The sequence below is a fragment of the Cetorhinus maximus genome, chromosome 6 (assembly GCF_964194155.1).
Source record: "Cetorhinus maximus chromosome 6, sCetMax3.hap1.1, whole genome shotgun sequence".
NCBI lineage: Eukaryota > Metazoa > Chordata > Chondrichthyes > Lamniformes > Cetorhinidae > Cetorhinus > Cetorhinus maximus.
In genome coordinates this window covers 31,498,029-31,510,794 of record NC_135884.1, presented here as the reverse complement: position 1 = coordinate 31,510,794, position 12,766 = coordinate 31,498,029, and the positions used below count along the sequence as shown (strand labels likewise).

Sequence of the window (12,766 nt, the reverse complement as noted above, 5' to 3'; positions counted from 1 at the left end):
CTCAACCACCTTATCTACCTGTCCCGCTACCTTAAGGGACCGGTGGACATGCACACCAAGGTCCCTCGGATCCTCAGTACTTCCCAGGGAACTAGCATTCATTGTGTATTCCCGTGCCTTGTTTGTCTTGCCCGAGTGCATCACCCTACACTTATCCGGATTAAATTCCATTTGCCACTGATCAGCTCGTCTGACCAGCCCGTCTATATCCTCCTGTAATCTAAGGCTCTCCTCCTCACTATTTATCACCCCACCAGTTTTTTCCTTTTATTATTTTCGCATCCTCTAGACTTATCACTCTTAAGTTTGTATGTTCTGTCCCTTCCTGCCACACTCTGATTATCATTTCCCTTATTGCTACCTCGCTGTCTTGCCTTGTCTTCTCTCTTTAATTATCATATCTTCCCACACCAGATCCCTTGCCCGGTTATTTAGTTTGAAGCTCTCTCTACTACCCTAGTTATATGACTCACCAGAATAATGGTCCCAGATGAAGATCGTCACATTGGTACAGCTCTCACTTTCCCCAGGATTGGTGCCAGTCCCCTATGAATCAAAACCCATTTCTCCTGATCAATCTTTGAGCCACGCATTTAACACTTACTTGCCTATGCCAATTTGCTTGTGGTTTAGGTAATAATCCTAAGGTTCCGCTTTTTAATTTAGCCCCTAGCTGCTCCTACTCCCTAAGCAGAGCCTCTTTCCTAGTTCTGCCTATGTCACTGGTACTAACGTGGACCACGACCATTGGATCCTCCCCCTCCCACTGCAAGTTCCTCTCTAGCCCAGAGCTGATGTCCCGAACCCTGGCACCAGGCAGACAACATGGCCTTCTTGACCAAATACAAAAAATGTGGGAAAAACTCTGCAGGTGTGACAGCATCTGTGGAGAGAGACAGGGTAAAACTTTCGAGTACATATGACTCTTCTTCAGAATGGACTCTTCTGCCTTCTGGATTCTTGTTTTGGCTGCAGAGAACTGTGTCTATCCCTCTGACTATGCTATTCCTCTCTATCACTCCACTGCTATTTTCTCCCATCTCATGCTGGTGTTCAACTCTTGCTGGGTCTCTCTCTCCCTCTCACGCTGCTGTTTAACTCTCCTGGGTCTGTCCCTCTCACGCTGCTGTTTAACTCTCCCGGGTCTGTCCCTCTCACGCTGCTGTTTAACTCTCCCGGGTCTGTCCCTCTCACGCTGCTGTTTAACTCTCCCGGGTCTGTCCCTCTCACGCTGCTGTTTAACTCTCCCGGGTCTGTCCCTCTCACGCTGCTGTTTAACTCTCCCGGGTCTGTCCCTCTCACGCTGCTGTTTAACTCTCCCGGGTCTGTCCCTCTCACGCTGCTGTTTAACTCTCCCGGGTCTGTCCCTCTCACGCTGCTGTTTAACTCTCCCGGGTCTGTCCCTCTCACGCTGCTGTTTAACTCTCCCGGGTCTGTCCCTCTCACGCTGCTGTTTAACTCTCCCGGGTCTGTCCCTCTCACGCTGCTGTTTAACTCTCCCGGGTCTGTCCCTCTCACGCTGCTGTTTAACTCTCCCGGGTCTGTCCCTCTCACGCTGCTGTTTAACTCTCCCGGGTCTGTCCCTCTCACGCTGCTGTTTAACTCTCCCGGGTCTGTCCCTCTCACGCTGCTGTTTAACTCTCCCGGGTCTGTCCCTCTCACGCTGCTGTTTAACTCTCCCGGGTTTCTCCACCTTGTGCCACTTTTTGAACTCTCATTTAAGGTTTTACGAAAGAGGTGCGGGGGGGGGGCTGTTGCGGGGAGGTGAGGGAGAAATTTTTTTACACAGTGAATGGTAATGACCTGGAACTCACTGCCTACGAGGTTAGTGGAAGCGGAGGCAATGAATGATTTCGAAAGGAAATTGGTTGAGCACTTGAGGGAAATATACTTACAGGGCTATGGGGATAGTGTGGAAATGGGACTGATTGGATTGTTCTGCAGCAAGCTGTCATGGACTCAATTTGCCAAATGGCCTCTTTCTGTGCTGTAATAACTCTATGGCCAGGATTTTTCCATCGGCGATTTGGGGGCGGAGCCCGCTTGCCGACGGGAAAATGATACGGGATGATGTCGGGAGGAACCCCTGACGTCATCCCGGTCCCTTTAAATTTTCAGGAAGGCAGGCGGACAACGAAATCAGCTGTCTGCCCGCCGACCTGTCAATGGCCAGTTAAGGCCAGTGACAGGCTAATTAAGATTGTTAAAGACCTGCCCGTCCAACCTTAAAGCTGGCGGGCAGGCCAGGAGCCCCAGCGGGCTCCTGATTATAGATGAAACTTCATCCACTGGCAGGATGAGGTTTCATGTCCATTTTAAAAAAGTTTCATAAAGTTTATGTGTTTCTTATTAACATGCCCCATCTCATGTGACATTGTCACATGTGGGGGACATGTTAATAATTTTAATATTTTTCTATTTTTGGAGTTTTTTTACCTGTCAATAATCTCCCTGAGACAGGACTTTGCCTCAGGGAGCAGTGTGCGCATGCGCGAAAGAGCGCACTTTGACAGATGGGGAGTCCCTCTTCCCCCCCACCCCCCCCCCCCCCCCCCCCCGCCCACCCCGCACAGGAAGCACATAGCACTTCCTGTTGGGCAGGCACTCAAAATGGTGGCGGGCCCCGTTTCGGCAGCGGAGTTCGGCTGCCCGCCCACCTGCCCACCAAGGGCAAAATTCTGCCCTATGGCATTACTGTGTAATTCCGTATATGTAAAGAATTACAGGGTGATAACCTGTGGAGGAGCTAGCCAGGAGCTTGTCTAGATCCACTTTCTCTACAGTCGAGAAATCTGCTAGCAGTAATAGCTATACATCGGTTGGTTACCATCTTTATTTTGAAGCCAAATTGCACAGGAAATTTAGAGCAGTTTGGTTTCATTTTTGAATATAACAAGGGTATCATCCCTCTGCTACCACATTCTATGCTTGCTTTGTCTAAGCATCTGTGCTGCCATGACTTCTGTCTTAAATAACAGGACAACAATTTACACATTCAAAATAAAATTATGTCAGAGGCATGGATACTGAACTCCAGTTTGCATGGAAAAGGGTATAGGATCACAAAAAGCGATTTGCAAAACAGCAGTAAAACTCCATGAAACAAAAAAATGCAATTAGATGTAATCAATCACCAGGGGGCATAATTAGAAAAAGTCAGAATCTTAGAAAGAGATCTTGAAAAGGAGACAGTGACATCCTTAAATATATTTCCTTTCTATAATTATATTTGCTTTCTTCACTTTCATACAGCCACTGGAAGCCAACAGGTAGGTAGCTGAAATCTCATGTGATTAAAATAGAATTTAACTTATTTAATCACTGTAACACACGAGACTACGCACAGGAACTGAATGTTTGTTGTAGCAAGTTTAAGAAGCAAAGTATAATGTCATGGCAGAATATGTGGCCAAAAATAGCATAAATAAATAGGAAACAGCTAATAAATGATCCTTGTAATTAAGTAGAGAAAGGATGCATTACATAACAAGAGAAATAATTGCTGGGAGTTTAAACACACTTTAAGAAACTATTTTTATTGCTGAAAAGAGAGACATGTTCAAATTTGGCGTCCTTGTGTTTGTCCTGATGAGTGCAAGACTGAAAGCTTCGGCAACATGTCTCTCTTTTCAACTATATTCAAGTTCTTACTAACAAGTGACTGTAAACTATTTTTAATGAAATATATCTCTTATGAAATACAGAAAAGTGATTGCAAAATGAACAATAAATACCACCCTTAGGAAGCTCTGTTAAAAAGAATCTACTAACCTGTACTAAATGGAATTGAATAGACAAAAGTGCCTGGAAGTTGTTCTGCTGATTTCCTGTACCACAGAGGGAAATGATCTGCAGTGAAAATACTTTCCTTGTCCTTTGCAGTCAAGAAATCTCTTGAAACAGAGGAAACAAATATGATTATTTTGTTTTGTTTTATCTTGTTTAACATATCCAAAAAAAAGGGCTTGATGCAATATTTTCACTGTTAATAAATCACAGTTAGAACTAATTGTTTCCTCTCTCATTGCTTATTTGCTAAACAAACTGACTGGTAACTTGGTCTGTGGTATTTACTCAGCAACACACTTACACCAAGTTAGTAGTTTCATTAACCAATTACACTCGCAAGTATTATCTTTTGGAAACATGTTTAATAGTTTTAATTCAGCTGATCTGATGGTGATGCCCAATTCAGCACATAGGTATAAGTTGATATTTATATTGGCTCAAATTTTGCAGTCACTGATGAAGGAATAATGCACACCATTCATTGTGCTTACAGCTGCCCACAAACTTTTTCTGGGCTTTTCAGCAGGAACTTACGGTCATTGGACATATGCTACAGGGTATCTAGGGTGTGCATGAACTGGGAAAGCAACAACTTGTCTCTTCAACAAATCAGATCATGGCATCCTCACTGAGACATGCATACTCTAAATTAGGAAGTGTAAGTTAGAATAAGAGAGAAAGAATGAAAAGGTAAAAAAATAAATTTGACCTTTTTTTATATCTCCAACAGTAATTAAAATCTGATGGAAAAAGACTCCACACTTGTAAAAGTTAATTTTCAGTGCCAGAGAGGTTGTTTGACAATAATTAAGATTTGTTATGCTGTTAAAAAATCACTGATGTTTGAATGGACAAGGCCTAGCTCTCTCTGGCAAGAGTGTCTAGTGGGTAAGTACCAAAAATTCACAGCCTTACATGTATTTCAATGCCAAGTCTCTCAACAAGATACTGTTAGAGCAAAGCTTGTGGCAGAGCAGGGTCAATTGGGCAGCAACTTCCAGATTTCAACATTTAACTGCACATGCATGAATACCAGAATTGCTAATAAAAGTGAGGAAATTAAGATAATTATTATCAGTAGAGAAAAAGTATGGAGAAACTTAAGGGACTAGAATCTGACAAATCCCCAAGCCCTGATGGCCTACATCCTAGGGTTCCAAAAGAGATAGCTACAGAGATCATGGGTGTGCTGCATTTAATTTTTCAACATTTCTTAAATTCTAGAATAACCCCAGTGGATTGGAAGTTAGTAAATATAGCACCGCTAGTCAGGAAAGGAGGGAGAAAGAAAATAGGGGACTATACACCAGTCAGCTTTACATCAGCCGTAGGGAAAATGCTAGAGGCTATTATTAAGGAAATTCTAACAATGCACATAGAAAATCATAATGTGATCCGACAAAGTCAACATGATTTTACAAAAGGGAAATAGTGTTTGACAAATTTATTAGAGTTTTTTGGGGATGTAACTTGCAGGGTAGATAAAGGGGAACCAGTAGATGTAGTATACTTGTATTTCCAAAAGCATTTGAAAAAGTGTCACACAAAAAGTTAACATGCAAGATAAGGGAGTTGGGGAAAATACATTAGCATGGATGGAGGAATGGTTAACAGAGAGGAAGCAAAGAGTAGGGATAAATGGGGCATTTTCAAGTTGGCAGGCTGTAACTTGTGGAGTGCCACAAGGATCAGCTATTTACAATCTATATTAATGACTTAGACAAAGAGACAGAGTAATGTATCTAAGATTTTTGACAATGTGTAGCAAGGTGGAAATCTAAGCTGTGAGGAGGACACAGAAGCTACAAAAAGATATAGACAGGTTAAGTGAGTGGGCAACAAGGTAGCAGATGGAATACAAAGTGGGGAAGTGCAAAGTTATTCACTTTGGTCATAAAAAAAAGTAGAATATTTTTTAAAAGACATGAAAATTGTAAACATTGATGTTCAGAGGGACTAGGGTGTATTTGTACAAGGAACACAGGAAGATAGCATGCAGGTACAGCAAGCAACTAGGAATGTAAGTGGATAGATGACCTTTATTGTAAGGAGATTGGAGTACAAAAACAAATAAGTCTTGCTGCAATTGTACAGGGCTTTTGTGAGACCACACTTGGAGTACTGTGTGCAGTTTTGGTCTCCATATTAAAAGAGGAATATACTTGCATTGAAGGTGGTATGGCAAATATTCACTAGATTGGTTCCTGGGATGAGAGTGTTGTCCTGTGATGAGAGGGTGAGTAAATTGAGTGCACATTGTCTGGAGTTAAGAAGAATGAGAGGTGATCTCATTGAAACATACAAGATTCAGAAGGGGCTTGACAGTAGAAACTGAGAGGTTGTTTTCCCTGGCTATCTAGGACATGGAGGCACAGTCTCAGGATAAGGTGCCGATCATTTGGGATTTAGGTGAGGAGAAATCTTTTCATTGAAAGGGTTGTGAATTTTTGGCATTCACCACCTCAGGAGGTTGTGGATGCTCCATCATTGAATATATTTAAGGCTGAGATAGACAAATTTTTGGTCTCTCAGGGAATCAAGGGATATGTGGAACTGGTGGGAAAATGGAGTTGAAGCCAAAGGTCAGTCATAATTGTGTTGAATGGGGGAGCAGACTCAATGGGCCATATGGTCTTATCCTGCTCCTATTTTTTGTGGTCTTATGTACTTTGTAAAAATGTTGAGCACTGAGAGCATCACCGGTATTGGTACTGCTAAACCCAGGCCATTCAGATGATCAGGAGTTAGATTCTGAAACAGTTATATCTCAGCCATTGAAGTGAATCATTTGACTGCCAACTTATGCTAAAAACCCTTCAAACTTTTGTGGTCCTTTTAACAAACTCTTTCTGTATTTAGATGGCTTGGTGATGCTCAGGTATGAGGCGTTGAAAAATACACTTAATTACCATCTTCTGCGTAAGTAAATGAAGCGGTTTAAAGCTGAGTGAGTAATCTCTTTCAGAGCTCAATAAATCACTAACGCACAGCACATATTGTCATGTCCCACAGATTTAATATGCACTCAGTAGGGTGTCCTGCTTTACCCACGCAGAAACTCCTGAGGCGGACAGACACCGCTGGGCATGTTCATATGACTCACAAGGTCAACTTATATTGGTAGAAGTCAGCAGCACTCTCTCTCTCTTAGCCCTACGGTGTATTTCCCAGGCAGATTGAGAATGATGCTTGTGGTGGCGGAATTGATACTTTAAATACCCTAAACAATGTAATTTCAGGCACAGCTATTTACAACTTTTCAGTCACTTTTTAAATGTTTTCTGTATTTCATAGGTTAATGGTCATCATCCAAATGCTGTATGGTTTAACACCCTCCAACTCACCCCCATTCTCATCTCCTGTTTGCAAGCTCCAACATCATCTTGTCAATTCTTGAATCAGGAATTCCCTCTCCCGCATTTTATTGAATCAAGCAATCCTTTCCCAATTTTATCACTGTCACAAGGCTTGCAATAATGTGGCTCTCAATTTTGTAGAGTGTAACTAAGCTTTGAAGAGTAGGTGTTCCCAATCCCGCATAGCGGCCAATGTTCAAAAATATTACTTCTTCAGTACTTGATTTCTGTTTTGTTTTTATTTTTAAAACATGCAGCCTTGTTTGCAAATCCATTGTTATGTTAACCCTGCATTTAGGATACTAGGTCACTATACATTGCATTTTAGGGTCTTCTAGACGAAGGAAGCTCACAATTCACAGCTAGGTTGTGGTAACTGCATGTATTATCCCTCCCTCCTGTCAATCATGGGTCATGTGATGTACTGCGGGGGCTTTGACCAGTGAGCTCCTAGCACGGGCAATCTGGTGGGGGGTGGGGTGCACAGAATCTTTCAGACGAGAGGTTAGGGCTAGCGTGCAAGCACTCCTAGATGTCGCTGTAATAAAGTTTTACTGTTTCTTATGAAATCTGTCTGCTTCATCAAGTCATCACATTTGGTGATGAGGGTAAAATCGACTTCGGCTGTGCACCTCACCCTGTTACTGTGAGTAAATTAAATTTTAAAAACTACTCGCCAGTCGTGCTGCTCTTTGGAAGAATCGATCCATATGATGTTAATATTGAAGGCTAGAGCCAGTGTGTTGAGCGCGTCGGATTTTACTTTGTAGGAAATGAAATAACCACCGCAAAAAAGCAGAAAGCGATCCTCTTAAGTGCAGGTGGCAGTTAAATATACAACCTGATTCGCAACCCGACTGCCCCGAGTGCGCCCAATTCCTAGTCGTATAGTGAGTTGGTGGACCTAGTGAAAGCACACTTCCAGCCAAAACCATCGTGATAATGCAACGCTTTAAATTTAATTCAAGAGTTTGTGCCCCGGGAAAGCCCATTGCAACCAATGTGGCGAACCTCAAGCAGTTAACGAAATGCTGCGACTTTGGGGATGCATTAAACGAAATGCTGCGGGACCGACTGGTATGTGGAGTCAAGGACGATGCCATATGGCACTACTTGCTTGCCGAAATCGATATCGACTTTAAGCGCACCCTAGAAAGCTCCCTTGCCAGGGAAAGCACTGCAAAAGACTTGCAGGCCTTGCAACACATGGATAGTGGTGTCATACTTCATGAGGGGTGGGAACCTGCCACTGAGCGTGGAGCGAAAACCAGGCCTGCGGAATTAAAGAGCGATTCAATGTCCGCTGTAAGAAACATTATGAGGCCTAACAGAAACACAAAAGATATCTCAGCATTAAAGGCATGCCTGGAATGTACATTTTCAATCACAGAATGTTCCATTTCCATGGCAACTCTTACAAATGAGCATTCAGCGTTGAATGCACCACCTTGGTTTACAGAAAACTTTATTGAAGAAATTTTAGAAAAACATATTTTAAATTGGATATTGAGTATTTATTTTTATATTCTTTCAAGGGGTGTGGGCGTCACTGTTAGGCCATAATTTATTGCCCATGTTACATGGATGTACTTTTTAAAAAATATATGATTTCTAATTTTTATTTTTCTGGCTGGATTGTCTTGAAAGAAACTGAAACCCTCTAAAAGATAATGGAGACTGCCAGGCAGCTACAATATACAGCTTGCATTCCATTGTGGGATGGAAAGAAAAGACACATTCAACCCCCTGGGGAGCATGATATATCCCATCTCCTGTTGGCTTTTACACTATCCTGAAACTTTGCAAATACTTCTGAGGTAAAACATCAAAATGCAATTACTTGTTCTAAAACAATGACTGCAGCAGACATGAACTAACAGGATTTCTCTAGAATATACAGCCAGCAGAGTACTTTAAGAGTCTGTTACCAAGCAGGAGAGAGATCAGCGGTCAGAATGCTGGTCAGAATGGTCAGAAAACTATATACCTCTTTGTTTTATCTTCCTCATGAGCTGTAAAAATCCTTAAACCATCCTCTTATTCTGCCATCTGTACGAATGTATGTGTGGGCCCAGGTGAGTTTGTGTGACCTATGTATGGTGGTTGCGATTTACCTAGTTTTATTAATTCAAGAAATAGTTTCAATAAACATACTTGTTATTTGTTAAACCTAGGAAAACCTGTCTGACTAATTCTTTACTATCTGAAAGCGTAAATAGTGGGACTATATCCTCAAGGGTTATAATCTCTGGATTACTACCCGAGCCACATGCAAATTGGCATAGGGACGCGAGAATAAGGGAAGTAAACACGTGGCTAAAGGAGTGGTGCAGGAAAGAGGGGTTCCATTTCGTGGGGCACTGGTATCAGTATTGGAACAGGAGGGATCTGTACCGTTGGGACGGTCTCTACCTGAACTGATCTGGGACCAATGTTCTAGCGAAAAGGGTAAATAGGGTGGTCAACAGGACTTTAAACTAGAAAGTGGGGGGGAGGGAAGGGTAAAACTCAAGAAGTATGACTAATGGGAAACAAAGCAGCAGGTTAGCGTGTGGGGGGGGTGGATTCAACTTCATGGAAAATTATGAAAAAACTGAAAAGAAAGGAGAGCCCAGGAGAGGCTATTAAAGTCTCCAGAACACAAAATAGGACAGAGTGTTTGGAAAGGGCTAGGAGTCTAACTTCAAGCACATCAGATAAAGGGACGACAATGAGAAAGGGGACGGGAAATACAGGACTGAAGGTGTTGTATCTGAATGCATGCAGTATATGAAATAAGGTAAATGAGCTTGTGGCGCAGATTGAAATTGGCAGGTATGATGTGGTGGGCATTACGGAGACATGGCTGCAAGGGGATCAGGACTGGGAGCTAAATATCCAAGGATATACATCCTATCGAAAAGATAGGCAGGTTGGCAGAGGGGGTGGGGTTGTTTTGTTAGTAAGAAATGAAATTAAATCGATAGCAAGAAATGATGTAGTGTCAGATGATGTAGAATCTGTGTTGGTAGAGTTGAGGAACCGCAAAGGTAAAAAAACCATAATGGGAGTTATGTACAGGCCTCTGAACAGTAGTCAGGATATGGGGCACAAGATACACCAGGAGATAGAAAAGGTGTGTAAGAAAGGCAAGGTTACAGTGATCATGGGGGATTTCAATATGCAGGTAGACTGGGAAAATCAGGTTGGTAGTGGATCCCAAGAAAAGGAATTTGTGGAATGTCTACGAGATGGCTTTTTGGAGCAGCTTGTGGTGGAGCCCACTAGGGAACAGGTAATTCTAGATTTAGTGATGTGTAATGAGGCAGATTTGAAAAGGGAGCTTAAGGTGAAGGAACCCTTAGGAGGAAGTGACCATAATATGATAGAATTTACCCTGCAATTTGAGAGGAAAAAGCTGGAATCAGATGTAACGGTATTACAGTTGAATAAAGGCAACTACAGAGGCATGAGGGAGGAGCTGGCCAGAATTGACTGGGAGATGAGCCTAGCAGGAAAGACAGTGGAACAGAAATGGCAGGAGTTTCTGGGAGTAATTTTGGAGACACAGCAAAAATTCATACCTAGGAAGAAGAAGCATACTAAAGGGAGGAAGACGCAATCATGGCTGACAAAGGAAGTCAGGGACAGCATAAAAGCTAAAGAGAAAGTATACAATGTTGCGAAGAGCAGTGAGAAACCAGGGGATTGGGAAACCTACAAAGACCAACAGAGGACAACTAAAAAAGAAATAAGGAGGGATAAGATTAAATATGAGGGTAAACTAGCCAGTAATATAAAAGAAGATTGCAAGAGTTTTTTTTAGATATATAAAGGGTAAGAGAGAGGCAAAAGTGGACATTGGGCCGCTGGAAAATGACACTGGAGAAGTAGTAGTGGGGAACAAAGAAATGGCGGAGGAACTGAATAGGTACTTTGCGTCAGTCTTCACAGTGGAAGACACGAGTGACATCCCAAAGTTCAAGAGAGTCGGGGGGCAGAGGTGAGTATGGTGGCCATTACCAAGGAGAAGGTGCTAGAAAAACTGAAAGGTCTGAAGGTGGATAAATCACCTGGACCAGATGGATTACACCCCAGAGTTCTGAAGGAGTTAGCTGAAGAGATAGTGGAGGCGTTAGTGGCGATCTTTCAGGAATCACTGGAGTCAGGGAGGGTCCCAGAGGACTGGAAAATCGCTAATGTAACCCCCCTGTTTAAGAAGGGAGTGAGGCAAAAGACGGGAAATTACAGGCCGATTAGCCTGACCTCGGTCGTTGGTAAGATTTTAGAGTCCATTATTAAGGATGAGATTTCAGAATACTTGGAAGTGCATGGTAAAATAGGGCAAAGTCAGCATGGTTTCATCAAGGGGAGGTCATGCCTGACAAATCTGTTAGAATTCTTTGAGGAGGTAACAAGTAGGTTAGACAAAGGAGAGCCAATGGATGTTATCTACTTGGACTTCCAAAAGGCCTTTGACAAGGTGCCGCACAGGAGGCTGCTCAGTAAGATAAGAGCCCATGGTGTTAGAGGCAAGGTACTAGCATGGATAGAAGATTGGCTGTCTGGCAGGAGGCAGAGAGTGGGGATAAGGGGGTCCTTCTCAGGATGGCAGCCGGTGACTAGTGGAGTTCTGCAGGGGTCAGTGTTGGGACCACAACTTTTCACTTTATACATTAATGATCTAGATGAAGGAACTGAGGGCATCCTGGCTAAGTTTGCAGATGATACAAAGATAGGTGGAGGGACAGGTAGTATTGAGGAGGCGGGGAGGCTGCAGAAGGATTTGGACAGGTTAGGAGAATGGGCAAAGAAGTGGCAGATGGAATACAACGTGGGGAAGTGTGAAGTCATGCACTTTGGTAGGAAGAATAGAGGCATAGACTATTTTCTAAATGGGGAGGGAATTCAGAAATCTGGAGTGCAAAGGGACTTGGGAGTCCTAGTCCAGGATTCTCTTAAGGTTAACTTGCAGGTTGAGTCGGTAGTTAGGAAGGCAAATGCAATGTTGGCATTTATTTTGATAGGACTAGAATATAAAAGCAGGGATGTGCTGCTGAGGCTTTGTAAGGCTCTGGTCAGACCACATTTAGAATATTGTGAGCAATTTTGGGCCCCGTATCTCAGGAAGGATGTGCTGGCCCTGGAGAGGGTTCAGAGGAGGTTCACTAGAATGATCCCAGGAATGAAAGGCTTAACATATGAGGAACGTTTGAGGACTCTGGGTCGATACTCGATGGAGTTTAGAAAGATGAGGGGGGATCTGATTGAAACTTACAGAATACTGAAAGGCCTGGATAGAGTGGACGTGGGGAAGATGTTTCCATTCGTAGGAGAGACTAGGACCTGAGGGCACAGCCTCAGAGTAAAGGGAAGACCTTTTAGAACAGAGATGAGGAGAAACTTCTTTAGCCAGAGAGTGGTGAATCGATGGAATTCGTTGCCACAGAAGGCTGTGGAGGCCAGGTCATTGAGTGTATTTAAGACCGAGATAGATAGGTTCTTGATTGGTAAGGGATCAAAGGTTACGGGGAGAAGGCGGGAGAATGGGGTTGAGAAACTTATCAGCCGTGATTGAATGGCGGAGCAGACACGATGGGCCGAATGGCCTAACTTCTGCTCCTATGTCTTATGGTCTTATG

The 12,766-nt window shown here is 43.1% G+C and overlaps 1 protein-coding gene across 1 annotated transcript in view; it reads right to left on the bottom strand.

The window, feature by feature from the left end:
• Positions 1 to 12,766, bottom strand: part of cacna2d3a (calcium channel, voltage-dependent, alpha 2/delta subunit 3a) — a 1,007,885-nt gene that overhangs the window by 226,771 nt on the left and 768,348 nt on the right. The window contains exon 26 of the mRNA XM_078543510.1: positions 3,772 to 3,893. Coding sequence (XP_078399636.1) covers positions 3,772 to 3,893 — 122 coding nt within the window. The remainder of the gene's footprint in view (positions 1 to 3,771; positions 3,894 to 12,766) is intronic.